This window comes from Stegodyphus dumicola, chromosome 3 (assembly GCF_044657685.1).
Source record: "Stegodyphus dumicola isolate Sdum_Otavi_A_Nest chromosome 3, ASM4465768v1".
NCBI lineage: Eukaryota > Metazoa > Arthropoda > Arachnida > Araneae > Eresidae > Stegodyphus > Stegodyphus dumicola.
In genome coordinates, this window is record NC_140770.1 from 34,114,981 (window position 1) to 34,131,050 (window position 16,070).

At 32.9% G+C, this 16,070-nt stretch overlaps 1 protein-coding gene across 2 annotated transcripts in view; it reads right to left on the bottom strand.

The window, feature by feature from the left end:
- Positions 1 to 16,070, bottom strand: part of LOC118186396 (armadillo repeat-containing protein 2) — a 93,453-nt gene that overhangs the window by 51,126 nt on the left and 26,257 nt on the right. Inside the window, exons 6-9 of one of the 2 annotated variants that reach the window (XM_085812748.1) lie at positions 12,382 to 12,503; positions 8,410 to 8,591; positions 5,794 to 5,890; positions 2,733 to 2,902 (exon numbers count right to left, since the gene is read on the bottom strand). In XM_085812748.1, coding sequence (XP_085668874.1) covers positions 2,733 to 2,902; positions 5,794 to 5,890; positions 8,410 to 8,591; positions 12,382 to 12,503 — 571 coding nt within the window. Of the gene's footprint in view, positions 1 to 2,732; positions 2,903 to 5,793; positions 5,891 to 8,409; positions 8,592 to 12,381; positions 12,516 to 16,070 lie in introns of both variants that reach the window. The other variant, XM_085812747.1, reaches the window with a different exon arrangement.

Consider the following 16,070-nt stretch of genomic DNA (forward strand, 5'->3'; position numbering starts at 1 on the left):
GAAGCTGTCTTCACCGTTATAGCCTGATAGCCTGAAGGCTGTGTGAGTTGCTAATTGTTTCAGCGTGTTTATCGTAGTTTTTTTGACGGCTGTAAACGTGTCTTTGGAACTCTTCTGTGTAATACTGACGAATAAATTGTGTTTTGATTCTTCATCAAGTGTTGTCATCAATCACTCCAAATCCACGAACCCGTTGAACGTAGCAATATATACTTTTAAATTACAAGTTATTAAATTAAAGAAATAAATTCACCATTAAATAGTGCTTTGAAATGCAAAGAAATAAAAGTAACAAAGAATGTGTGCATATATATATGAACAACCTGAAGATAAAAAAGAATTCCTAAATATCTAAATAGTCAGTCCTCCTAATATATGGTATCGAGATCTGTTTTAAATGAATTCCATTTTTTATATGACTGATCGATTTTAATTTTTAACATTGTACAAGATTCACAAACATAAAAAGACTAATCAAAATCAATAACTTAATTAATTTAAAAATTTAATTAATTAAAAAAATGCACTCTCTATTAGCTGATTAAGAAAAGAAATATGTAAAACATACATGTTACATAACATGTTCACAACATACGTAACATTACCTACACGATAGGTGGACATTGAATGGCGACATAACATAGCTCAGCATAGATATGACATGGCATAGCATTTCGACATGATATAGTATAGGATATAGTCATTGCATAGCGACATAACATATTTACAACATTAAATACACAACGTAATGTAATCTACACGACAAGTGGGCATAGTATAGCGACATAACGTAGTTAAGCATAGATAAGAGCATAGTACATAACATAGCATAGTATTGCAACATAGCATAGCATATGGACATAGCAGAGCAACATAACATATTGAGGTTAAATATTTACAACATACAATTCACAGTCATGACCTACATGACAGGTGCACATTGCATGGCGACATATCATAGCGTAGCACAAACATAACATGACGATATGATATGACATGGTATGACATAGCATAGCATAAGGACATAACATATTTATAGCATTAAATACACAAAGTAACTTAACTACACGAAAGGTGGACATAGCGTAGGGACATACCATAGCATCTCATAGACCTAACATACATAGTAACAGATTTACAACAATAAAATTAATTTGCTGAAGGTGCACAGAATCAGTCTCGCGTAGTTGGCCTTTAACTCAGAATCACCAGCATAAGCTAACAAGCACATAATAAGTACGGCCGTAGAATAGCAAATTTCAACTAATAGCAACAACATGGCCTCATCATAGAAATGAATGAAATGAGGTTCGAAATCTCAACAATAACAATAATGTAAATGTCACCCTTTCGAGCACAAATGCCAAGGCCAAATACGGATTGAAAGAACTTTCAGTTCCAATAAGGCACCAGCTCCATAATATCAATGGAAATCGACTTATAACAAAAATCATTGTCAGACTTAGAACTAACTGGCCAGAGGACAGAGGACGGAAAACTGACAAAGAGGGTAAGAAAACTTGCAGAAAATATAACTGTCCAGACCCAGAACTGACAACTGCATACATTTTTTATTATCCTACCATCCTTGCTGAATTGCTAAAAATTGGAATCTTGTCATTTTGCATATTACCAGAGCTGTCATCTTCGCCCATAGCATTACTTGAATAAGCTTTATCATACACACGACAACAACAGCGGGACGCGTAATGGCAAACTGCACATTCAGTTGATCAATGTTAACGAATTTCGCATACTGCGCATGCCCAGAAGAGAATTTGGCACAATTACGACTTTGGTACAGTCTTAAAAGTAGACAAATACAGCGTATGATTGATATTCTGTTATCTAGTTGTAAACAGTTCGAGGTTTTAAAACTTGTTAAGTTGTAAGTTGTTTCATTATTTAGAGTATTAATATCGATTGTAAACTACGCAAATTTTTGTTTAAGAATGATTACAAAACATTTGCTTTTTTGTAATCATTACAAGATACATTAGCTGAATCTTTATTGATTATACTTGTGAATAATAAAAGCAATTGCTTATTTATCATAAGTTCCATTTGTCATCCACCTTAACAAACTAAATAATAAATCCAGTTTAAATTGCTGAATTAAAGGCAAGGAAATTATTATAAATAACTAATATTAAATATAACGTTTATGAACAAAAGAAAAATGAAATGAAACAGAAGCAAATGCATTAAGCACAAACAAATTTTGGTAGTATTGCAATTGTAAACAGTCGATAAGACTTACATGACAAACAGAGTTGTGGAGGGTTGCTTATACCCTCCCCTTTAGTCGCCAGTATTACGTCCCACGCCAACGGTACACTACTGAGCATGCGCAGTAAGTGAAACTCGAGTTTGTGTAGGGTTGCTTATACCACCATTTGGTCGCCAGTATTTCCTCCCAGGCCAACGGTACACTACTGAGCATGCGCAGTAAGTGAAATTCGTTAACATTAATCAACTCAATGTGCGGTTTGCCATTACGCCAACGGGAACGAAAGACAGAATACGTCTCTTACTGAAGTAACTCTGACCTCAACTTAAATACTGTTTTCTACCTTGTTTGCATAAAGCGTAATACTGAAAACTCGTTCTGGTAGGAAAACATAAGTGGGAAAATAAGAATACAAAGAAAAGTTTGTCTTAAAATAAAAATAGTTATTATAAAAATAAAATAAAATCTCTACAAACTACAATAATATAATAATAATTCATACCATTAAATTTGAATCTTCCAAATGATGAAATAAAATCGCTATGAATTCTTTTACAATTTGTTTGCTAATTGTGTCTGAGCAAATCAGACTTTTTATAATCATTGTGGCATGTAAAACAGCTTCTGGGCATGCCATCACAGAAATGGTCTGCATCAATTTAATTAACGTTTCTGAAACAAATACAAATTCTTATGAACAGGCCTCTATAAATCAGACATGGATAAAACGATGAACGTTTACTCAATAATTACACAAAAAAGATATTCAGTTCTTTTTAATGAATGGGAATAATTATAAAAGCCTGCAAGATTTACACTGTATAAATCAAAATATAGTATAACTTCCCATGCAAGATAAAGAAACAAGTTAAAGAAAGGTAAAAAACAAGATACAAGATACTTTACAAGATAAAGATAAAGCAAGAATAACATGATTCAGATGTATAGGTGTTTGGCATATTGAAGTGTTCAATAAGAACAAAATTTAAACAATCTAAATGTCAGACATTAATGTAAAACTAAGTATATATATAATTCGGTAAAATGTAATCTTCCTGTGTAAAGGATTTTCGTTACCAGTAAAAAAAAAAAAAATATTTACAATATAATTTAATTCCAACATTAAATTTATTTCAGTATTAAATTACAATATAATTTAGAATAAATTACAATATAATTTAATACAATTAATTCCAGTATACTTTTAATTTAATTAATCACAATATAATTATAATTTAATTAATCACAATACAATTATAATTTAATTAATTACAATATAATTACAATAAATTACGATATAATTATAATTTAATTTCAATATTTAATTGCAATATTATTTAATAATTAATGATTTATTAATTCTATTTTATTAAATAGAAATTAAAATTTAGCAAACATGAATTTTTTAAAAAACAATTTAATTAATTATTATGAAAACAATTACGAATCTTTCCATAACATTTTACGACAAACTGTATTTTACTTATTCATAATCTTATGTTTGACATAGACTCATCAGGGGGTAATTACTCGAATAATTAAGGATATCTGAAAATGCGTTTTTTCCTTTTCTACTATTAAAGAGAATTAAATAAACATCTCTAAAAAATATTTAAAAATATAAATAACAATTTTTTACACCCCATTCTCAGAGTCTAGAATATACCCTAACTCGCATTCAAACCTCAAGAAATTAAGCTTATAAGGTAGTTCTCCGCCTTCTTAGCATGCTTTTGTGGTGTAGTGGTCAGCATGCTCGACGCGAATTCGTGAGGTCCGTGGTTCGAGTCCCGGCGACGGCATAGCTTATTTTTCATCTTTCCTACTTCAAAAAAATACCTAATATCTCTACGAACTTTAGAATTGAAATTTCAAGAAACAAATAAAAAGGAAAAAGCGCTTTTGTTGCAATAATGTTCAGAATATTAAAAACAAATTAGAAAAATATTCCAGAAATAAGAGATAGAATTGCTTGATAATTTTTTTACGCTAAATTAGCTATTCTATTTTTAAATTATTATAAGCATTTTGTGCATTATAAAAAGTATTCTATCAAATAAATAGCAATAAAAAATTAAGAAACATTAATTTAAAAATGAGTAATTTTCAACTATAACTGAAAAGTTAACAACGTCCAAATAATTCATAATAAAAAAAATAATTTTAATATAATTTATTTTTAAATTTTAACATTATCAATTTTTTTTTTTTTTTTTTTTTTTTTTTTTTTTAATTACGCCTGCCTAGACTCTTTCAAAAGTACGGCGCCTTGCATACCAATAAATAAAAGAATTGCCTCTGTAGTTGGGACAATCGTATAAAAAGAAGTCCGATGAAAGAACATTCCCCAAAGCAGTGCAAAATTTTCAAAACTGGAAAATACTAAATGCACTGATTTTTACAGATTTTCTAAAGAAATAGAAAAAGTATGGTAGAAGCTTCAAGAGTGAATAAAAATTATTCTTAGTTAAGTAACCAGAAATACCAAATTAACACCGGAACAAAGTACACTGTAAATAAATATATTGTAAGGATTATGTTAATTTTATTAACAGTTAAATTTTAAGTTAAAGTTCCTTTCCTGTCAAATTCTTAACTTCATCTTACTACTTCCGGCCAAAACGTACTTTTGGAATCTTGCTGAATATTTAATGAGGAGGAGCGGTATTTAAACTACGAAGTTACTTACGTAGTCAGAGAGAATCAGAGTTTCTGATTTACGGATTTACGCGCGTGTGCCTTTTTGGCCACTCTCTCTCAAAGCTGTTATTACGCTCGGCCGTACTCAGGCCCTTGCTAAGCTTCGTAGTCAAATAAGTTAAGGGGCCAACTCGATTTGAACCTTGATAGCTTCGGCTATACTTCTTTAGTTAATCTTAGCTTTAGTTTAATTCTTAGTCTTTTAAGTTCAAGCCCAAGTGCGGGCTTTGCTTGTACACTCCCAGGCGGAGTTTTGTTAAATCTTATTGGAATAATAAAGGGTTAGTTACTCTTCTATCTTGTTGTTTCTTGTCACTGAACACAAGCGATTATTCGCTTATCAGTTCTTCACTTCCAACATTAACTTAGAATTCCGAAGTGAGGAACTCTACAATATATATAAATACAGACCACAGTATATTTTACTATAATAACGTAGTGCATGTAGTATATAAGTGGCAGTTTAATAATTAGCAGAATCTTACTGCATGTGTAGGCTGCCAATTAAATTTTGTCACAGTGTTTGCATATTATGTTATGTATACAGAATTTGATGATGCTGGCAGTTTTGGAATGTCCAGTAATATCCACAATTCCACATTAAGCGCTAGTATACCACCAAAAACAAGATAAAAGATTTAGCCATTACATAAATCTAAATACTCATAAATGTGTAATTAAAATCTAAATTAGTAAGCACTACAAAACTCAATGGAAGATCATACCAGTATCATTTTATTTATAGCAAAATAAAATGGTACTGGAAAAATATTTAAAATATAAATTGCACTGATAATTTCACAATTAAATGAAATATATTTGAATTTCATTACAAAATAATGAGGTCTAATGCCTTTACTTACCAATTAGGTGAAAGTGTTCTAAATCTATTTCAAAATCTTTGGTCAATTTTAAAATGAATCTTAGAACCGTTGTCAAATTCTTATCTTTCAGCTTCATCTGAGAATAAAATATTCTTCATATTAAGCTATTGCGTATTTCTCTCAGAAAATAACAAATACTTAACATGCAGCGAGAGAGTAACATACATAAAGTAAACAAAAAATTAGATAAACAATATTTGTTTCCAAACTTCGACAGAATAAGACAGAGTTGATTAGACCATTACGAAATTGAATTAAAAATAATTAATGTTTTTTAATTTAGTTCGTTCAAATTAGTTTAAAAATTTTAAATATAAACATAATCATTAACAACTGTTGTTACAGAAATATCGTACTTTCACAAATGTGTGGTTTCAGAGCTTATGTCCGTTAAATTTAAAATAAATTTTGAATTGATTATTAGTCCAAAGGGTGTCCCTGAAGGAATATTGTTTTCGTTTTGCGATTTTGCGTTGGTTGACTATAAATGTCCGTTTCACTTTTCAAACTGTTGCCACCCAATGTTAGAGTCCTGCATTATATTTGAAGAAATTAAATAATGAAAAATATGCATTAATATGTAGGTATATTTCTCGTATTGTGATAAAACAACGGTACATAGAGCCATCGAATTTTGAAGGACGTAATCCTCCTACGAATATGGGCATGTGGAAGACCAAATTTGAAAATTTGGAATTTGTTTTATTATCAATTTCATTTTTTGTGAAACTTTAACGAATTTTTGATTAACAAACTCAAGAATTTCCATGCGAGCAATGGCAACGTTGTTCAGAAAAAACATTTTTATCTCCAGCGAGAGAGTCTCTGTATCGGAAATTCTAAAGATATACTTCATTTTAAAACTATTTTGCGATATTGCTATTGAACTGAATTTTATGGTTTAAGTGCGAAGAACGTGATATTTAATAAATAAATGTAACACAGAAAAATGTTTAAAAAAAACGCCCATTTGGACGTAATTTAAAATCTTAAACCTTTCAGATTTTTTGTATTATTATTATTTTATTTAGTTAGATTAATTTTTAACATCTATCAAATTTACATACAGGGGTTGGACAAAAATATGGAAACACCTTTAAAAAACATGTTTCTTTGCTTAATATGGTGTAGGAAACCCGTTGGCATCCAAAACAGCTTGCAGTCCTCTCGGAATGGATGTTTGCCAAGGGAATATTATACCATTCTTCCTGCAAAACGGTGGCAAGTTCAGATAACGATGTTGGCGGTGGATAACGAGAACGCACTTTCCGTTCCAATGTAGACCACAAAGGTTCGATAATATTCAGGTCTGGTGACTGTGGTGGCTAGGGGAGATGGGACAACTCAGCCTCGTGCTCAGAAAACCAGTCCTGGACAATGTGAGCTGTGTGAACAGGGGCTTTGTCGTCTTGGAAGACACCATCACCATCGGGGAACAAAGTTTGTACCATGGGATGAACTCGATCGGCCAAAATGTTCACATAAGTCTTGGCAGTCGTGTGCCCTGACACAGTTATCATGGGGCTAGCAGAGAACCACGATATGGCTGCCCAAACCATAACAGAACCCCCGCCATGTTTCACTCTTGGCAACAAGCAGTCTGTATTACAGGCTTGAGATGGTGTTCTCCAGACGTAAACTCGGCCAGAAGTGGGAAACAATGTGAAAGAAGACTCGTCAGACCATATTACTCGCTTCCACTGCTCTATAGTCCAGGCTTTATGACTTAAACACCACCTTTTCCTGTTACGGGCATTAGCATCACTGATGAGTGGCTTCTCAATTGCAGCACGGCCAGCAATTCCCTGTTTATGAAGCTCCCTTCTAATTGTTTTGGTACTCACAGGGTTCGGTAACACAACATTCATTTCAGCAGTAACTTTTGCAGCTGTGATCTTCTTATTTTTCGTCACAATTGCCCTTAATGATCGTCTGTCACAATCACTCAGGACACACTTTCGTCCGCGCTGTGATTTAGCAGATGATGTTTTTCCGCTTTTCAAATATGCGGAATAAATCTTCGATACAGTACCTCTTGAAACACTAAACACCTCGGCTACCTTGCTTACGGAAGCACCTACCATACGTGCTCCAACAATTTGCCCACGTTCGAAGTCTGTTAACTCTGACATAATGCAATGACAACCTCACATAACAGTACTCCGACAACAACTGAACTGTTTAGCACATTTACGAAGTTGTATAGGTGGCGTCAGTAGTCAAAAACGCCAGAGCCACCTACATATTTCATTAAAATCAATCTTTCCTTTCAAACATGCATTTCACAAGGTGTTTCCATATTTTTGTCCATCCACTGTACATTACAATAGAATTTGAATTCTCATACGTAATTTTCATCATTAATGAGAGAAATGAAACCAAGATTTGCTGTATTTATAATATACTACTTTCCTTCATGCTGTATTTATAATATAATTTCCTCTATGTTTTCTATTTCTTTTTAAACTTTGTGTGTATTTATACTTAATATGACCATTACTCAATGAATTTTCACTCTTAAATTATTAGACTCATTTTCAAATCTCTAATTTTTCATATCTTTAATTTTCAAATTTAAAAAGGACATGTACTTACTTTTAACAACAAGTTTGCTGTATGTAGGCTTAAAATAGGATAATTTGAATCTAGCAGTCTAAAAAGTAGTTTTAGAAGAGAAGTTCTGTTCTCAAACATAGCATCAAACGACCCTTCCATTTCTAAAATATTGTGGATTTCATGAATGAGGACAATCACAGCTTCTTCATCTTGCTTTCTAACTGCGGGCAACAGAATGCAGATACATTATTTGTTTAAGTTTCATATACGAGAGATTCCTCTTTATGATAAGACAAAAAAGGATTGTACTATATATTAATTATTACAAAAATATACTAGTAAAATTTTTTTTATATGTGATAGATACGGTATATAATGTGACATGAAAAGGATAGTAAAGAAATAGGAAACGAGTATTTATAAATCCATTCTTCTTTCATGTAATGCAGTAACTGCTGACTTTATAGATGATGTTTTAAAGAAATGAAATGGGGTTAAATTGCTTCATACTGCAACATGGAATATGATACAGTTATCCAAGCACTATTCTGTTTTCCGATATTGCGGGTGTAACTGGGCTTTCGACCTGGCAACTTCTAATATACTGAAAATATTATCAAAAAGGATAAGAAGGCACATAAACTTGTGCATCATAGTAGCATTAGTACAAATGGTCTTTCTGGACAACTAGTCAAATCAGTTAAAAATTTTTATAGCTAAATTTGTGGTCCTTGCAAGCTAGAATACTTATGAACTGTAACGCGAATTATCGCTGAGTTCACTTACTTATAAAACAAATTCAAAGAAGGGTTAAATTCATCTTTTATTCCAACTCAAAATAGGTTAACAGATGGCCCCTTCTCGGTCTTAAAATAAGCCTTCACTTGGGCTTTAACTTCAGATAGAAAATAAGAAACTAAGGCTAATCTTTGGAATATGGTAACAGGTAGTTTGGCGACATTTTGGTACGGCGATAAAGGTTACTATCTAGGACTTTAGCAGTGTACATGGATAAAGAGTGTGCGCAATGCTATTTTTGTGCAATTCTGAGATGTTTTTTTTAAGTGAAATAGGTCGACGTGTACATGGATACCGTGTATGTGCAATTCAAAAAACGGGGCAAGCAGGGGGCGATTCTGCACTTTCTCCCAATTTCGCACCTAATCTTCGTCATGATTAAGCACTTTTGTTCCATAAAAGTTCTAGCATAAGCGTAATTTGGCTAGCAGATTGTTAAAAAAAATGTTGGGAAAAAAAAAAAAAAAAGGAAAAAAAAAACATGCCTTTACTTTGTGAAAACAAAATGGCGTAAAAAAAAAAAAAAAAAAAAAAAAAAACTAGCAGGTTGCTGTAGCAGGGTTGGTCGCCAAATTTTCACCAAAAAATCGCCAAGTTACCATAATCCGAAGATTAACCGAAACTAATGTAATGCTAACTAAACTAAAATTAGCAGAAGCTGCATAGCAATAACTAACAGAGTTGGCCCTTACTAAAGAACACAGACGAATGCTAGCAGGCACATAACAGTACGGCGGAAAAATCTTAAGATTAGACTTAAAGCAACAACGTGGAAAGAAGACTCTACTAAGAACTTCTATGCTCTTCTACTGAAGTGACAGAGACTTCAACTTACATACTGGTTTCTACTTCATTCACCTAAAAAGCGATCCTGGAAACTCATTCTGGTACGGAACAGTAGGTGGGTCATAAGAAAGCAAAGGAAAGCATGTTCAAAAATAAAAATAACTATCAGGAAATTAAAATAACCCCCACATGTTTCTTATATTAAATGTAATTATAAGTATATATATAATGAGGATGATTGGATATATTATTTGCTATAAAAAATGTAATTAATGGATTCCAGGCTTTAGTGACGGTAAGCAATCCTGCCTTATTTCAGTTTCAAAAGTGCAAGTCAAATTAAGGAGAAGAGTGGAATCAAACAGAATCATTTCCATGATCATGCAAATTACAGTACTTAATGTCATAATAAGTAAATTAAAGAACTTGACAGAAGCAGAGCTTTTCAATGATTTCTCGGGAACTGCATTTATAATGATATTTTATTTCCGAAATCTCTAATATTCATATAGAGTCACAGCTTGATTAGTTGGAAAGTTATAATTCAACTAGAAGCTGTTCAGGTATAGATAACCTCTTTAAACATCGAATAATTTTAACATGTTCAAAAGAAATTTTCTTATCAATACCTCTCTTCCTCTTTAGTGGCAAAATAATGTTCCTGCAAGTACGCATATAGAGCTCATAATGCAGTATGGTTTTATGTAAAATTCTACAGAGACTAATGTTAAAATTTATAATATTGAGAACTAGAATTTTGATTATTTAAATGCGTTTGCAAAATACACTCCTCCTAAAAAATAAGCAACAAAGGCAAATCAGGACATAAAACAAAACTATTCAATGGATATGCGTGAATTTGATCCAAGAGGTTGGTGTGGCATTACTAGACCATACAGCAAACAATAAAGCAAAGACATACAAAAACACATGTATCACGACCATCACATCGCGAAATACCAAATGGGTCGGAAGAATGTGCACTAGAAACATCAAGCTAATAACGGGTATGATATCCTCTAGCTGACATACATGCTTGACAACAGCAAGGCAAGCTGGAAATAGTGTCGTTGATAGCTTGTTGTGAGAGTAGCGTCCATTCCTGTAGTAATGCATGTCGGAGCTCGTAGAGGGTGCCTGGTGGTACACTGCGACCTATTATCTGTCTTCCGAACATTTCCCACACATGCTCTGTGGCATTTAAGTCCCGTGATCTAGTAGGCCAAGGCAGATGTGGAATGGTTCGCTCTCCAGATAGCTCAGTGCCACTTGAAGTGTATGTGGGCGGGCGTTATCGTTCATAAATATAGCGTCGGTACGCACTGCAGCGATGACGGTGTAGAATTTCGTCGCGATATTGGACGGCTGTGACGGAAGTACCGGGAGTCACTGTACCACAGAGGTTGGTCCGGCTGTTCATTGCTATCCCAGCCGATACAAGTAAGCCTTCTCCTCTGTAATAGTCTTTTTAGATGATGCTTGGCGTCCGATAGCGTGTCCCTGGCTCTCGTCATATCATTGCCCTTCGGGAATTGTTCTGGAAGTTAAATTGAGACTCGTTCGTAAAGAGTACATGGTCCCACTGCTCTGGTATTCAACTGTGATGCTCATGGGCCCAATTCAACTGCGCTTTGACATGCGATGGGGATAAAGGAACACAAACCACAGCTCGTCGAGCACACATTCCACCTTCATGTAGTCGTCTACACTGTTTAGCGGGATATGTGCCGTCCTGCAGCAGCAGAGAGATGCGACGTTAGCAGTCGAGCTGTTAGTGATCTACGGCGTCTTGCACATAGTAATAGAAAGCGATCGTCTTGTTTTTTGGTAATCCTCCGGCGTCCAGACTCACGTCTTCTACAGGGTTTTGATCCCTTTGGTAACAATATCACAGCCTATTATTGACACTACGATGCACATCAAGCTCTCTCGCTACAACGAATTGTCTTGCAACAACATCCAATGCCCTCCAATGCATTTCATAGTGCAAATGGCGTCTTCGGGTCATGCTTTCCGCTTTGGCTATCTCAGATTGTATGGAACTATCGCTGCTTGAGGACTGACGCATAGGTCCGGCATGCCTCATTTTAACGCGTAGTGGTGGGACTGCGGGATTACGTTTTATGCTAATTTTAGATGCCTATTTGCATTCGGCGATGCAACCTCTACCTTATATGTAAACTGTATATCTTAAATTCCCTTTTTACATTTGTACATTTTCTTTCAGCATCTGTTGCTTATTTGTTGATCACGAGTGTATAAAAGGAATGGAATGAGTAACAAGAATGAAAATTTAATTTTTGAGTTTCATTAAACAAAAAATTAACAACTATTTGGCAAGTAATAAAGCTTTCAAAAAAGGAAAATGAATGTCATTTAAAAAATAAACTAAAGTTATGTTACTATATCAGACAAAGACAGACAAACCTAAAGATATGCTGCTTTCCAAAAGAGGGAGAAATTTAGCTATTTGTGAAGAAATTTGATCTGGTTTGCATGAACTGTCTTCTTGAGTTGATCCTTCAATGTCTTGTAGGTCAATACTCTGCCTGAAAAAATATCTGCAGTCAAAAAGACAAAATTGTGTCAGAAGTTTTAAAATAGCCTCGTACAAATTTACAAACAGATATTTCAGATATATATTCATTTATAAGAGAGATATACAGCGTGTTCAGATTTTATTAGGGACACCATCATAGCGGTATTCTAGTGTAATTTCATTAGCAGATTTATGAGGATTTACTTGAACAAAGGTGTAACGATAAACGATCTCATAAAAGATGTCTTAGCATAACGGCGTTTAAGTTAAGAAAACTACATAAAAATTTCTAATCTCAAAAATCACATCTAATTTCATAAAAACTATATTGCGCTAAAATGTTAATCACTATATTTGTTAATTATGCAAATTCTATGTATCTGACTTCTGCTAATATGAAATTTTATCATGATTATTTAAATTCTTGACATCATATCCTCTAATCAAATATCTGATGTGGATACCAAATGACTTCCTTATACGGTTTATTAAATTATATACATTTTTTGCTGCACTTCATGCAAACTTATTATCTCGAATTATTTAGTCATCAATCCCTCAAGGCAAGTTGAAAATAACATCAGAAACTGTAAATTTTGAAATTAAATGTCCCGGTTAGTTTTTGTCGTACGGGAATAAAACTGTTTATAATTTTATTTTTCATAACGAGTATAAAACTTTCCCAGATATAAGTATAAAAACCAGGAGATGCATTAAATTTCGTTATCTGTCGCTTTTTTTTTTAAATTTGACATCACCAGAACATTAATGTTTTCGTCATTCAAAACACTCCTGCAATTGAAAGTATATGACTACGACCAACGATTGCGAAAATAAAGAGATCGAAGCTGTATAAATCAGAAGTTTTACCCATACTAGTAATGAAATGACTGATTAATATATATACGTTTGGAACTGCCGATTGCGAGAAAATAGAAGATGCGCAAATGGATGTTATAGCAATCCCATAAATAAAATTTTAACGTTTTACGCTAACTGTTTTCGAGTCATTCGAAATACATACATATGTGCCCCCAAACGTTACGAAAAAGTCTCTTTTGAATCCACTTTAAATCACTTTTGGAAAGTCCTTTATTCTACGCGTAAGTACCCCCCCCCCCCAAAAAAAAAAAATGTTAAAATGGATTCGAGAACGGCAAAAATTTGGGTTGAAATGTGCAACACGAAATTTTTCGCGATTGCAATATTTCCTTTACTTCGTTCAAAGAAGTAAAAATGCTAATAAAATAAATTAACTTTCCCCTTTTTCCTTCTACATCCTTCTGTTTTAAGAGTTTGTTTTAAAATTTTAATGCTATGTAAAGGTAAGCGACCTAGTTTTAAATATGTAAGGATTCAGTTATTCATTTCTGGAAAACTTTGTCTTCGGAGGGTTACAGCCGAAAACATCGCGGACGAAAACGTCGCAGAGAAAACAAAACAACGCAAAAACATCTTGGGAGAAAACATAGCAAAGAGAAAGCACCGCAGTTCTAAAACATCGTGATACAAAATATCGTGGTCGAAAATAAAGCGGTTCAAAAACTTCGCAGTTTAAAAACATCGTCGTCGAAAATATCGTGGTAAAAAATAAAGTATCTACAAATCATCGCATGACGATAACATCGCAGACATGCTTTTTTCAGGCTTTAATAATTGTAAATGGATATTTCCATAATGATTTGTGAGCGCAAGATGAAAAGAAGGATAATTCTTACTTTCATATTTTTTATTAACTAATAAATTTTTGCTGAAAAAGTAAGAAGGAAACTTAAGCATAGAAAATTAAGGCAACTTATAGCACTTAATAGAATTTTAAACTGACATAGTTAACTAACAAAGGTCATTAACAAATAATTTTTTATAAAGTTTTTACTGGTAATTTTTCATTAAAAGTATAATCTAAAAAAGAATAGAAAAAGGAAGTTAAGTAACTGCCTGACCTTATTCATAAAAAATTGCTAAATTAATTATGAGATTATTTTCTTCACTTTTGTCAATCTAATATTCTTACAGTGAAAATTATTTCTTGTTGTGCTTCAGTTTATTCTTAAATATTAAGTTTCCTTCTTACTTTTTCAGCAAAAATTTATTAGTTAATAAAAGATATGAAAGTAAAAATTATCTTTCTTTCCATCTCGCCTCACAAATCATTATGGGCATATCCATTTACAATTATTAAACCCTGGAAAAAAAAAAGTATGTCTGCGACGTTATCGTCTTGCGATGATTTCTCGATACTTTATTTTTTACCGCGATATTTTCGACGGCGATTTTTTTAAACTGCGAAGTTTTTGAACCGCTTTATTTTCGACGACGATATTTTGTACCACGATGTTTTAGAACTGCGATGTTTTCTCGCAGGATGTTTTGTAGCACGACGTTTTCGCCTTGCGTTGTTTTCTCCGCAACGTTTTCGTCCGCGATGTTTTTGCCGCGATATTATCGGGGGACACCCTTCAGAGAAAATCAGAACTATCAAAATTATTTGTAGTTAACAGAAGAATTACCCTTTTCTCTCTATTAAATTCCTTTTTCCATTCATTTTTCACCGAGGTTAAATCCGTATATTTTTTCTCGCTTTATAGCACAGTAAAATATAGAAGCATAAAATAAAACACAATGCTTCCTAAGAGGCGGATGTGTGCCTACTTAATAGGCAAAAATATGCTTTAGTTGAATAAATTAAGTTTCCAAGCAGAACTGCTTAATTTCCAAATGAGTTAAGAAACTGTACACACGCGCACAAACATATATACGTGTGTGTATGCATGTCATATATATGTGTATACATGCGTGTGTGTATGTATGTCAAAGATAATTTTTGCACATACCATCATGTTACACCTATCAAATTATTATGAAAAATCTAACGTAGAGATAGATGCTTATTTATCAAATTATTTTCATTAAACTAAGAATGTATGACGAAAGCAAAGTAATTCTTTTTTTTTAATTAATTAAGAATATTCTGTTGCAATACAAGGTCACACAAACTGCATTTATTTAAATTTGTTTTTAAAACTAAATTAAATACAGTCTAATGTCAACTGACAATTTGCATGAGAATAAAGCTCATAATAGGAATAATATAAAAATTAAACTAATTTTGAAAGTATATGTACAAATTAACCTATAAAGGAAAAAAGCATGTAGAGTACCTAAACTGGATATTGTCTCAAACTTCTGGGTACACTTTATTTTAAATTAGAAAAATGCCTTTGTTAATCGAAGCAATATTTAAACTTTTGAAACAAATTTTAATTTCCTTGGGATCATTTTTATCACAATGAAAAAAATATGCCAACTCTTGTACTTAATTTATCATTAATTTTAATACACTTTAAAGAATTTCATTGGAAAATTTCTTTACAAATAATGTGAAATATCCACAGCTTTAAAACACCTTTCTCATTCATGCACGCACATAAGGCAGGCTGATGCCAGAGGCGGTGCAACCGGCGCGGTCTCCCACGGCGGTAAAATTGATGAGTGGCAAAAATTTTACATTTTGAGAAGTAACCTGCAGTAAAATTTAGAGATGGCAAAATATTTAGAATCTGGGAAGGTGCCGGGC